This window comes from Coniosporium apollinis, assembly GCF_000281105.1.
Source record: "Coniosporium apollinis CBS 100218 chromosome Unknown supercont1.34, whole genome shotgun sequence".
In the NCBI taxonomy this organism is placed as follows: Eukaryota; Fungi; Ascomycota; class Dothideomycetes; genus Coniosporium; species Coniosporium apollinis.
The window spans coordinates 377,595-389,059 of NW_006913296.1; the positions used below are offsets into that span (position 1 = coordinate 377,595).

General features: G+C 45.3%; 3 protein-coding genes across 3 annotated transcripts; all 3 read left to right on the forward strand.

Annotated features, from left to right (window-relative positions):
* Window positions 1–194: 194 nt before the first annotated feature.
* W97_06755 (uncharacterized protein) lies at window positions 195–1,306 on the forward strand (the record flags this gene model as incomplete). The annotated part of the gene is made up of 4 exons (XM_007784628.1): window positions 195–457; window positions 545–622; window positions 704–1,027; window positions 1,099–1,306. 4 exons carry the CDS (start codon window positions 195–197, stop codon window positions 1,304–1,306), a joined length of 873 nt encoding a protein of 290 aa, XP_007782818.1.
* A 1,680-nt stretch (window positions 1,307–2,986) lies between these two features.
* W97_06756 (uncharacterized protein) lies at window positions 2,987–4,165 on the forward strand (the record flags this gene model as incomplete). The annotated part of the gene is made up of 2 exons (XM_007784629.1): window positions 2,987–3,813; window positions 3,868–4,165. 2 exons carry the CDS (start codon window positions 2,987–2,989, stop codon window positions 4,163–4,165), a joined length of 1,125 nt encoding a protein of 374 aa, XP_007782819.1.
* Window positions 4,166–6,203: 2,038 nt separating this feature from the next.
* On the forward strand, window positions 6,204–8,307 carry W97_06757 (uncharacterized protein; the record flags this gene model as incomplete). Its single annotated transcript, XM_007784630.1, has 8 exons — window positions 6,204–6,345; window positions 6,396–6,477; window positions 6,548–6,681; window positions 6,739–6,898; window positions 6,953–7,463; window positions 7,522–7,838; window positions 7,888–7,993; window positions 8,053–8,307. The coding sequence occupies 8 exons, from the start codon at window positions 6,204–6,206 to the stop codon at window positions 8,305–8,307; spliced, it is 1,707 nt and encodes a 568-aa protein (XP_007782820.1).
* Between the last annotated feature and the right edge of the window lie 3,158 nt (window positions 8,308–11,465).

Sequence of the window (11,465 nt, forward strand, 5' to 3'; positions counted from 1 at the left end):
AAGACGGTGATATTCCCAGAGCTGTGAAAGAGGGCCCGGGGGCAATGGATATCTCTTTCCGGCGCAAATATCCACCCATCTCCGTCTTCTAATTCCTCGCCCCATACATCGTCCTTGCTCTCTCAATTCTCAATCACTTCGTAACTCGCAAATCCTCTGCGCGGATTTCTCTTGTCACTGTACACGCGTATACGATGAATGGTCAACTTGTACAGCCAGAGCAGAAGCTAAAGCGCGACGCTGACGGCTTCCTCCGCCGGACAGTGTGGGACCTCTTCTCTCTGAAAAGCAGAACGATCGTCATCACTGGTGGTGCCAGAGGTATTGGTCTTGCCTTCGCCTTCGCCATAGCTGAGGTTGGAGGAAATGTTGCCATCCTCGATGCTCTAGACGAGCCCCACGAGCACTTTTATGAACTCCAAAACCGATTCAAGGATCTCAAATTCAAGTCGTACAAGTGGGTGCTCCTTTGGCAATCGGTCAATCTGATTGACCTTTCATGAAGCAATTCTTGAGTGTGCGCTCACACCCGCGTTGTGTTTAGGGTGGATGTGACCAAATACGACGTATTGGAGAAGGCCTTTGATCAAGTCGTTAAAGATTTTGGAAGAATTGACGGACTGTAAGTGGCGCAGACCTCTCTTCCTCGTTTTGTTCTAGTCACAATGTACATGAATTGGAACTGAAAGCTAATAACACTCAGGGTTACAGCTGCTGGTATTTGTACAGACGAACCCTTCCTTGAACGCAAGCCCGAATCGGTGGCTCGGTGCATCAACATCAACGTTCTTGGCACGTACTATGCGGCTCAGCTAGCAGCGGCGCAGATGGCTCGGCAGGAACCTACCGACTTCAATCAACGAGGTGGCAGCATGGTGTTCATTGCCTCAATTGCTGCCTATGTCGCTAGCAAAGGCCAAAACACGAGCGATTACTGCGCAAGCAAGGGCGCTGTGGTGTCATTATGCAAGGCCCTCGGCGTTGAGTTGGCTGCCATGGGTATCCGTGTCAACAGCATATCACCAGGGTACGTGTCCAAAATAATTTGGACGGTTTCGTTATCCCCTTGCGTGCCTGGAACCGCTAACTTTTGAGTAGGTATACGATGACGGACATGACACTTGATCTCTGTGATAGAATGCCCCATCTCGCGCACATTATGACCACTGAGCCGCCAATGCGCCGCATGGCAGACCGCACTGACTTGAAGGGTCTTGTTGTCTACCTGCTCTCTGAAGCAAGCGCCTACCAGACCTCGGAGGACATTCTTGTGACCGGTGGCATTCATGCGGGCAGACTTTTATGAGCCGTTAGTGAGAGCTCGGAAATAGATCCGATATCGTGGGCGGATAACATCTGGCGGCAAGGCTGTCGCGTTTATGCAGAAGGCAGGAAATTTAGATCGTGCAGCTTCTAGCTAGAGGCTTCTCTAAAGACCCTAAAGATATACCATCGAAGGCATGTCCGAAAAGGAAGGAAGACCAGTGGTGAAAAATTATTATTTGGCACTCCGCCTTCTGAAACCCGAAGAGATAGAGAAACAAGGTAGCAGGAACGCTTGAAAGACCAGAGATTAGTCTGCAGTTTGTTCGCTAAATGGAGCAATCTCTTCTGTAAAATTCATGCGGAATGCTATTCTCTCCGTTGATGGGATAGCTTGTTTAGCAGTTCCACAAGGTGGACATGGCGCATCTGACGCTACTTCAAATCAGTTCATGGTCAATTTCGTGAAAGAGGGCCAGAAGCAGCCTCAGGAACGATGTGGGAACCCATCTTCCGAACAGCTCGGACTGGATTGGTGTGGGAGGCGAGCTCCGGTCCAATCACAGACTAGGCACCGATCCGCACCAGGGATGTCAAAACACACACAAACACTGAATCAACATGTTGATTCAAGAATCCATATTGAATTACGGTCCTGTATCAGTGTGATTCCATGTATAAACAGGATTCGATATAGAGACACGCCATAGCCGCCGCGGCGTGACATCCTCGCGCTCAAGATGTATATCAGTAGGACGGCACTGCTGCCATAGGATTCTCGCTGCCTTAGAGGCTGATCCTTGCCAGTCCGGATACTCGTTCCAGTTGTAAGTGAGATAGGACCTCAGTAGCGCTGGATGAAGTAAAATAGATACTGCGTCAGCAGGACTTTGGTCAGTAAGCTTATAGTACTTATCATACGAATACTCCAAGCTAGGACGTGGCCGAGGATAGTTAGATCTGCCTTGTAGCGGAGCTTCGCTTCTTGAAGGTGAGAAGTTGAAGAGTCTATAGAGATGAGCACTTGGTCAAGCGTTGGTTTCGTTACTCTCAGTTTCCTTAGTGACCTCCTAGGACGGCTTAAGAAACTTGTAATACTTGAGTAGTATTGAAGCTTTTGAGTTACTACTCTTTGGCTTGGCACGGCCACGTGAACGAAAACCCCGCACCGAAGTGGCGAGGTGGTGAATATGTATGAGCGACCCTCCTACCTGCAGTCGAAACTGGCAACAAATGCATGCACGCTATTGATAGAGCCTTGCGACAACCTGCGAATGGCATGAATAGGGACGACCAGTGTGTACCGGACGACTTCCATTCCGACATCATGGCTTCGAGCCAGACTGCTAGGGCGTCTCGGAAGAACGTGACTACAGCTTGTAAGGCTTGCAGGGATAGCAAGGTAAAGGTAAGAATAGGGCACGAAAGTTGAGAGAATGAATATGTTGACGCAGCAAGTGCGATGGCGTGATGCCTGAATGTGGTAACTGCACAAGAAAGGGCAGAGAGTGCTATTATGAGCTTGGTGACGACAAAAGGAGGTATGTATCAATTGATCCTGAAGTCAGTTTTCAAAGTTGCGTTGGTGCGTCCGGTACAGAGCTTGAGCGAAAATGCTAACGGAATGTTCAGAGTCTCCTTACGCTCTGCTGTCGAAATACTCTCCCATAGAGTCGAACAGCTACATGACACTCTCACCTTGATTGGATGTGCCATTCCGGAAATGAACGCGGATGAGGAAAATTTGGTCAACAGAGCTCTCGAGACTCTTGGTCTGCCGAAGTTACCGAAATACGTAGCGCCAGAACAGCCTCACCATGCGGATGCCTCCCAGAATGGCCAGCGTGTGGCAGCCGACGCAGACACTGAAGCTCAGTCCGCACTTGGGCTTCAGGATCAGCTGATGTTATTAGACTCAGCTATCATTCCGTCCAATGATCTCGAGGTGATGGCTGATGTGTATGCACAAACTTTGCCTACTACGGAGCAGTTCAACCTGGAGCTGTGGGATAACTGCTCCCCGGAATGGCCCTGGTTACACATAGACGGAAATCTAGGTCCGGAGCTATTAGTAGAACCTGATCTAATCGGGAATGCGTCTCTCTTTGCGCCTGTCGTAAGAGATGCAGAGGTGTGGAATCTTACCCAAGCGCTACACAATGGAAGCGACATGAATCCTGAAGATGAAGAAGAATCGGATCTCGTAAAGCAGCTTTCGGAGCGGTTGGGTTCCTTACGTCTGGCACCGGACGGCAAGCTCAGATATTTTGGAACAGCATGTAATGTTCATCTCTTGGACAGCAAAAGATATCGCGACGAGCTTTCGAACATCAGATCCACGAGACATAACGGCAAGCGCCTTCTTAAGAACGCCGAGGTCGATCAGTTCGTCGAGCCAGCATTTGAGGATCACCTGTTGGAGCTTTTCTTTACATGGCACAATTCGTGCTATCCCATCGTTGACAAGGACATGTACTACGCTGCGCGAAAAGCCTGGCTCAACGGCGACGATCATAATAGCTACTATTCCGAAGTGCTGACGAATGCAATGTGAGCAAAACCAGAAACTTTTGATGATAAAGGAGAGGTCCTAAGATGATGTAGGTGTGCTATCGGGGCTGCTTTCGAAGCGCGCTATCACTCGACACTCGTCACTTTCCCTAAACCTCTTAATGAGTTCTTCGCAGACCGAGCAAAGGTATTGCTGGAGATTGAGCTAGACAGTCCGTGCGTCGCAACCGTCCAAGCTCTATTGTTGCTGAGCAGCCATGAAGTCAGCTTCAGGAGGGTGGCACGTTCATGGCTGTATAGTGGTAAAGCCTCGTTCTCGACGTTGATACAGAATGCGTTACTAATGGGACGAACCACGTCGCTTAGGCATGGCTATGAGGCTTTGTTTTGATCTTGGGTTGCACGTCTGTACAGACGCTTATGTGAACCAAGGCATTATGACAGCTCTCGAAGCCCAAACGCGGCAAACGGCATTTTGGGGGGCGTTTGTCGTCAATTAGTGAGTTGATGTGACTTTGTACTTGGGAGCGAATCGCTAAACATCACTGTCCTGGACCAGTCTTGCAAGTTTCCATCTTGGACGCCCGTTTCGACTAGACAACTCCGAGATCACTGTTGCAAAACCATCTGGGGGAATCAAACCTTCTCAGGGCCTTTGGCATCCATACCCACCGACAGCGATCCTGCACTCTTCTGATATCTTATCGCAGCCTAAGGAGCAACCTGACCTCATTCCTCTGATATCTGAACAAAGAGTATTTCTTTGCGATACAGTGGCACCCATTGCAAGAGCACTGTTCGTACTGACAAACCCTGTGTTTATGACGCTAACCCGTAGGCAGGTATGGCTATATCGACATTTCGAGGAGCTCGCTTCAAGAGCTGTCTGAGAAGGCAACCAATGCACTCTTTGCCTGGAAAGCGAATCTGCCTGAGGGATTGCAAGTCCATGAGCAACGTCCTTCTCATTCATATGTTCCTCAACTGCTTGCGATGCAGTAAGTTCAATCTTTTGAACATCAACCCTTGGATGAACGGTGCTCGTAATGACCCAACTGCAGTCTGGAGTATCATCATCTCCAAATCCTCGTCCATCGCCCGTGGACTTCACAGCGCTCACAGCCTGTTCCAGCACAAGGTCGAGGATCTCGCCACGCCCGGCAAGTCTGCATCGACTCTTCACAGCAAACAGCAAAACTCCTTCGTATTTTCGAGTTGCAGTATACATTCCGCCGCATGAATGTTGAGACAGCCCAGAGCTTATCATCTTCAGCACTGATCTTAATCTTTGCTACTGTATGTGCTTCGCCACGACAGGGGAGCGAAGAGTTCCGCGGGCACCTAAACACGCTGTTCCGGGCCTTGAATGAATTGAGCATTGTCTTCGACAGTATCAAAGCGACACTTGATAGTTTGCTAGTCATTGAACGGCGCTGGAATGACATGTATAGCACACCGCGAAGCCTGAAAAGGTGCGAGGACAGTCAAGAGAACGTGGACCAAGATCGGCAACAGCATAAAAAATCAAGAAGTCGGGACTGGCAAAGCAATCCGGATCAAGCTTCAGAGCATGGCTGGACGGAGTCTGTAATGGGTGAGCTAGGATCCACTCAGAATCCAACAGAGCGATTTGGTGGCTAAGCGTGGTTGGGTAAATGCACAGAATCATCCAGGTGTTAAGGAAGGTTTTGTCCGGGTTTTCCGAAGGTTGGCAGCCTGGCGAAGGCCATGGCCTACGCTGTATGCTCTAGCCGTTTCGATAACGCTTGTTACGCTTCGCTCGGAGTTTGAGACAGTACAACCTCCGCCGTAACCTTCCTTCACAGCGTGTTCTTAGCACCATGCAGTGATGCCAAAAGTTCAATTGAATCTAGAGTTAAGCCACCCGATCTAAGCCAGATCAAGTGAGCTTGCTTTATCCGGGGCGTTCAACTTAGATTCGGAGCTTCTAAACCGCGGTCCGCAGTTCCCGATATCCTGGTGTGATCTTAGTACGGGAGGCTCCGGAAGTCTTAACCCCTGTATTCTCACCTTTCTGCCCGCATCAAGACCAAGATGTATTTAGCTATAAACGGCTAGCTGTACACTACCAGATAAGCGTGGAGTAATCGAGACTCCAGCTAGACGGTTGATTCAGGGTCAGATTGAGTCTAACCGAACTTTTGGTATCACTGGAACCATGCCGATCATCGGAAACCTGTTTCCTTACCTAAGCGCTTCTGAATCATTGGTCGCCTCCTCCATGCTCCCCATGACTTCCTCAGCCAAGCCTTAATCTTGCCCTCCTGTACAACTAAGTATATAAAGCTATCTCCCTAGACCCCAGATTCTTCCCCAGACTTTCCTCCCCACACTGTTTCACCCAAGTCCACTTGCTCTAGTCAACGCTCACAAGCTTATCCTTACCGGTCGACTCGCAAAGATCCACCATGGATGTCAATGACAACAAACATGGCGCTTCATACCTTGAGGACTCCGCCGATGCAGTGCGGCCAAGGACCGGGTCCGTCACGAATATTGCCCACACTGAGAAGCCCGTATGGGAGCAGAGAGAGACATATGGCCCCCCAGGTGATTACATTGTTATCTGCCGTATGAGAGCCATGCGCTAACCTCACAAGGCATACGGGGAATTTTCACCTCCAAATATGTATTCATGGCTGCAGCGTTTGCGACTCTAGGCGGTACTCTGTTTGGTTATGAGTAAGTCATCACTGTTCTTGGACAATGGGATGGGGCAAGTCACCTTGAATGCTAACTCATGACAAAACAGCCAAGGTGTTGTCTCTATTACTCTGGTCATGCCGCAATTTCTCAACCGGTTTCCCGAAGTCAATCCCGTCTCGACGCGCGCCAGCTTCATGAAAGGTTTGATGACAGCCATGATCGAACTGGGCGCTTTCCTCGGTATGTTCCTCTTTTCGTGGTCACTTCCGCTTCCGCCCTCTTTAACACAGGCGACAGGCGCCATGAACCAGGGCTGGATCGCCGACAAGATTTCGCGCAAGTGGTCGATCTTCCTTGCATCTTGCATCTTCCTGGTCGGATCTGCTCTCCAGACTGGCGCGGTCAACTTCGCAATGCTGACCGCCGCACGATTTGTTGGAGGCATCGGTGTTGGCATGTGAGTCCGCAGTAGCTTCTTCGGTGCAGTCCAGGCGACTGACAGTTTTATCAGGTTTGCCATGGTCACCCCTTTGTACATCTCAGAAATCTCTCCGCCCGAGATCCGTGGCACGCTTCTGGTGTTGCAAGAGCTTAGCATAGTCACGGGAATAGTCGTCGCCTTCTACATCACATATGGAACTCGATACATGGCTTCTGACTGGAGCTGGCGTCTTCCGTTCCTGATCCAAATGCTACCGGCCATTGTTCTAGGAGCTGGAGTTCCGTTCATGCCTTATAGTCCTCGCTGGCTATGTCAAGAGGGCCGTGACGATGAATCGCTGAAAACGCTAGCAATGCTCAGGCAGCTGTCGGAGGAGGATCCTAGAGTCCAACAAGAATGGTACGAAATCCGTTCGGAGATTACCTACAGACGCGAAATCGAACGCGAGAAGTACCCCACTCTCCAAGATGGCTCTGTAGCATCCCGCTTGCGCCTACAAATGAACAACTGGGCGGACTGCTGGAGACACAGAGGATGGCGCAGGACACAAGTTGGCGTGGGACTTATGTTCTTTCAACAGGTACGTTCACCATAAGACTGTCTTCGCATGGCATCTACGGCCATCTGACGCAGCTTAGTTTGTCGGCATCAACGCTCTCATCTACTACTCTCCGACGCTTTTCGCCACCATGGGTCTTGACTACGAGATGCAGCTGACCATGTCCGGTGTCCTCAACGTCTGTCAGGTAGTTGCGTGTTTGTGGAGTCTTTGGGGTATGGATAAGTTTGGACGTAGAAAGCTCCTCCTTGGCGGAGGGGTTTGTATGTTCATATCCCACTTCATCATCGCAGTGTTGGTCGGGCTTTACAATGGCAAGTGGCCAGAACATACCGCCGCGGCCTGGACTTCCGTGGCCTTCCTCCTTTTTTTCATGCTGACTTTTGGAGCCACATGGTAAGATTTGCACTCGGTCTCCGGACGAAGAATATGCTGATAGCGATAGGGGTCCGATTCCGTGGGCGATGCCAGCTGAGATCTTCCCATCTACCATCCGTGCCAAAGGCTGCGCGCAAGCCACCATGTCAAATTGGGGGAACAACTTTATTATCGTATGTCCGACAAATTTCCCAGTCAAGACTTGAGGGACATAAGCTGACACAGACTGCAGGGCCTCATCACCCCGCCTATGATTGTAGGTATCGGCTTTGGGACATACGTGTTCTTCGCCACGTTCTGCTTGCTTGCTCTTATCTGGGTCTGGTTCCTCGTTCCGGAGACAATGGGCCGAACCCTAGAGCAAATGGACTATGTGTTCAAAGACAATCAATCTGCAGACGAACTGGCGCGTCGCGCGAGGATCGAAGCCGAACTTGTCGCGCATGTCGACGCGGTCACTTCTCGCGTTCACGGACAGAAGCCTTGAGATCACGGTAGTCAATGACGAGGCAGGAGGATGGGTGGATTCGAATGTGGGAGAATCAAGAGTAGGCCGAGGTGTCATGCTCTGAATGTCATTCGTTTTGCTTGGAGCTGGCATTGATACGAAATAGTTATCTAAGTTACAGGCTTTGCACAATTCGGCGCCTAGTCCGCTCGTTCGTTGAACGTTTTTCTATGCGCGGATGTATCAAGAAACGTGACGCTGAGGTGAAATGCGGAGGTGACATTTCCGCCTTACCCTCTATGCCGCTACTATCGCTTGCAAAAAGCGCGGCCGTTTGGAAGTGAACTTCATCTACCTTCCCCCTCGATTGTTAAAGGCTAAAATTATGTCTTATATAGTAACCTAATACTTAGAATATAAGTAGATAGCATTAAAAGACTTAGCGTAGCTACAGCTATTTAATAGTTAATAGATTAATTAGCTATATCGTGCTACTACTCTTCTTAGTTCTTAAAATATATAGTTTTATAGTATACTTAATTTTCTATAAAAGCCCGCATGTACTAACTACCTATATACGTGCTTTTAAGGAAAATTAAGTATACTACTATATATTTCTTAAGATAAATCTAGATAAAAACTAATATAAATAGATCTAGCTATAAGAAATATATTTAAATATATTTAACTAAAATAAGATATACCTATTTTATACTAAAATAGTTTCGAGAGTTTATAGAAAAATACTTTTTAAGGTAGACTTAAGCTATAGATCTTTTATAATAGAAAGAAGAAAGTAATATAAGCTACTATAAGTATAAAGAAAATATTCTTATAAAGTAAAGTCTAAAATAGATTTAAACTATAGATCTTATATATAATACTATAAATATTATATATAATACAATTCTCTTATATATTACGCCTATATATTATAGATTAGCTAACCGAGAGCCTAAGTAGAAGTAATTAGTACTAAGTATTATATAATAACTAATTACCTCTAGTTAGCTAAAACCGTAATTAGTGTAATTAGTATAATTAGAACTAATTATACTAATTAGACTAAGTAAAGTATAGAGATACCTACTTATAGCTATAATATATAGGTGTATAATATTTCTCTTATAGAGACCTTATACTTAACTTAATATAGAAATCTTATATTCTTTTAATAAATACTAGTTATTACTCTATAATATTAATCTATTATTATTATATCTTATACTATCCTCTAATATCTTAACTAGTATTATACTATACTCTAGTACTAGGCTATTATTATCTAGAGATAGTAGCCCTATTATACTTTAAGTACTAATCTTTAAAGAGATACTTAAGTATAGTATATTAATATATCTACTATAGAATTAGTTACTAGTTAATAGAGGAGCTAGACTATAAGGACTACTCCTAAAAGTAAGCCTATTAAGGTTAAGATACTAGATAAATACTATAGAGCTAGAAAAGAATTAGAATTTCTCTTACTCTAGTATAACCTATATATCTAGTATAATTAAGTTTAGTTCTAGACTAAAAGTAAAGTTATATTTATATTTATCTACTTTAGAGGTAGAGTATTTAAATAAATCTAACTATATTTTAAGAACTTCTTAAAGAACTTAGACTTAGATTAATAGGTTAAAATAAGAGCTACCTTTATAAATATAAAATCTTTTAAAGAAAAGATTCGCTAGATCTTTAAAGATATTAATATAGAATATACTATAGAAAAAGAACTAATAGGCCTAGTTTAAAAAGACTTTATCGTAGCTTATACTACCTAGTTCTAGCTACCCCTTATCTTTCGCAAGAAGTGCACCGCACTTCTAGTTCCTAGCGGGTTAATTGGCTGCACCACCTCTACCTACAGGTACGTATAGGCCCAGGTAAGCGCAATTAAATTACCGCAATTCCATCTATCTTAATATAGTAAAAGGAGGTCTTTTCTTTTTTTTTTTTACATAGTCTAGACTAGAAGGAATATTATAAGACTCCTATATATTAACTATATATATTTTTATCGATAGAATAGAGGCTTTTATATATAATCCTAAATAGCGGGTGCTTATCTACATAGAGTGTAGGTTCTATTTACTACCGAAATAAGACCTCTAGAAGCGACACCTTAGAAACTAACTGCAATAAATATTTAGATAATAGCTGAAATCTTTAATTAAACATTTCTCCACTTACAGGCTACTCGCGCTAGATAATATCTACTATCTAGCTAAAAAGGTTATCTAGACGATTAATAGGCTTAAGTAGTATAATAGCTTCTATTACTACCTCTACTCTAAGGGGCTTATATAAAGCCTCAAAACTATTAAGAATCACGTGTTATAGGTGTATAGCTAGAAGCCTTTAGAGTATAATAAGCTAACCTTATTATAGGCTAAGTATAAGCTCTAGACCTTCTTTATAGAGACGTAGCACGTTAGATATTTTATAGTAGAGGAAGGGGCTATAAAGCCTACTAACTTAAGGTCTACGACGCTAGTAATAGAAGAGGAGGAGTTTTTCTGCTAGTAGGATAAGAATCTAAAGTAAATAGAGCGCGATGTAGCCGAGAAGGCTAATAAGATACACAGCTTTAATAGCTATAAGTTAGTAGTTATACCTTAGCTAAGGAGAACCGGTATTATAAAGTATATTTAAGACCTAAAGAAAGACGAAATTTAGGCCTTAATTACTCTACCTAAGGATAGTAACTAGGAGCCGGAGTTAGCCGCTATACTAGAAGGAATAGAGGCTATTCTATAAGAGGCTTATAGCTAGTGCTTCGACAGGCTAGACTATATATTAATCTAGCCTTAATAGGTTATTCTAAACCGCTTCTAGTCCTCTAAGGTAGAGCTACTAGGGAAGACTCAGGCCTTTAATCCGGATAAAGAAGCTAGTATACTAGTAGCTTACTTCAGCTTATAGAAGCAACTCTTAGCCTATATGTACCGCGTGGTCGACCGCAATTACTTTATAATAGAAGGAAGCTAAAAGTAGCAGCATTATTAGAAGCAAAGTAAGCTAGAGGATATAATTCGTCTTAGTAGCGAGTAGTAGGACGCGTGGGAAGGGACGCTATAGGGGGTGGGGGTTAGGGTTGGGGTTAGGGTTAGGGTTAGGGTTAGGGTTAGGGTTAGGGTTAGGGTTAGGGTTAGGGTTAGGGTTAGGGTTAGGGTTAGGGTTAGGGTTAGGGT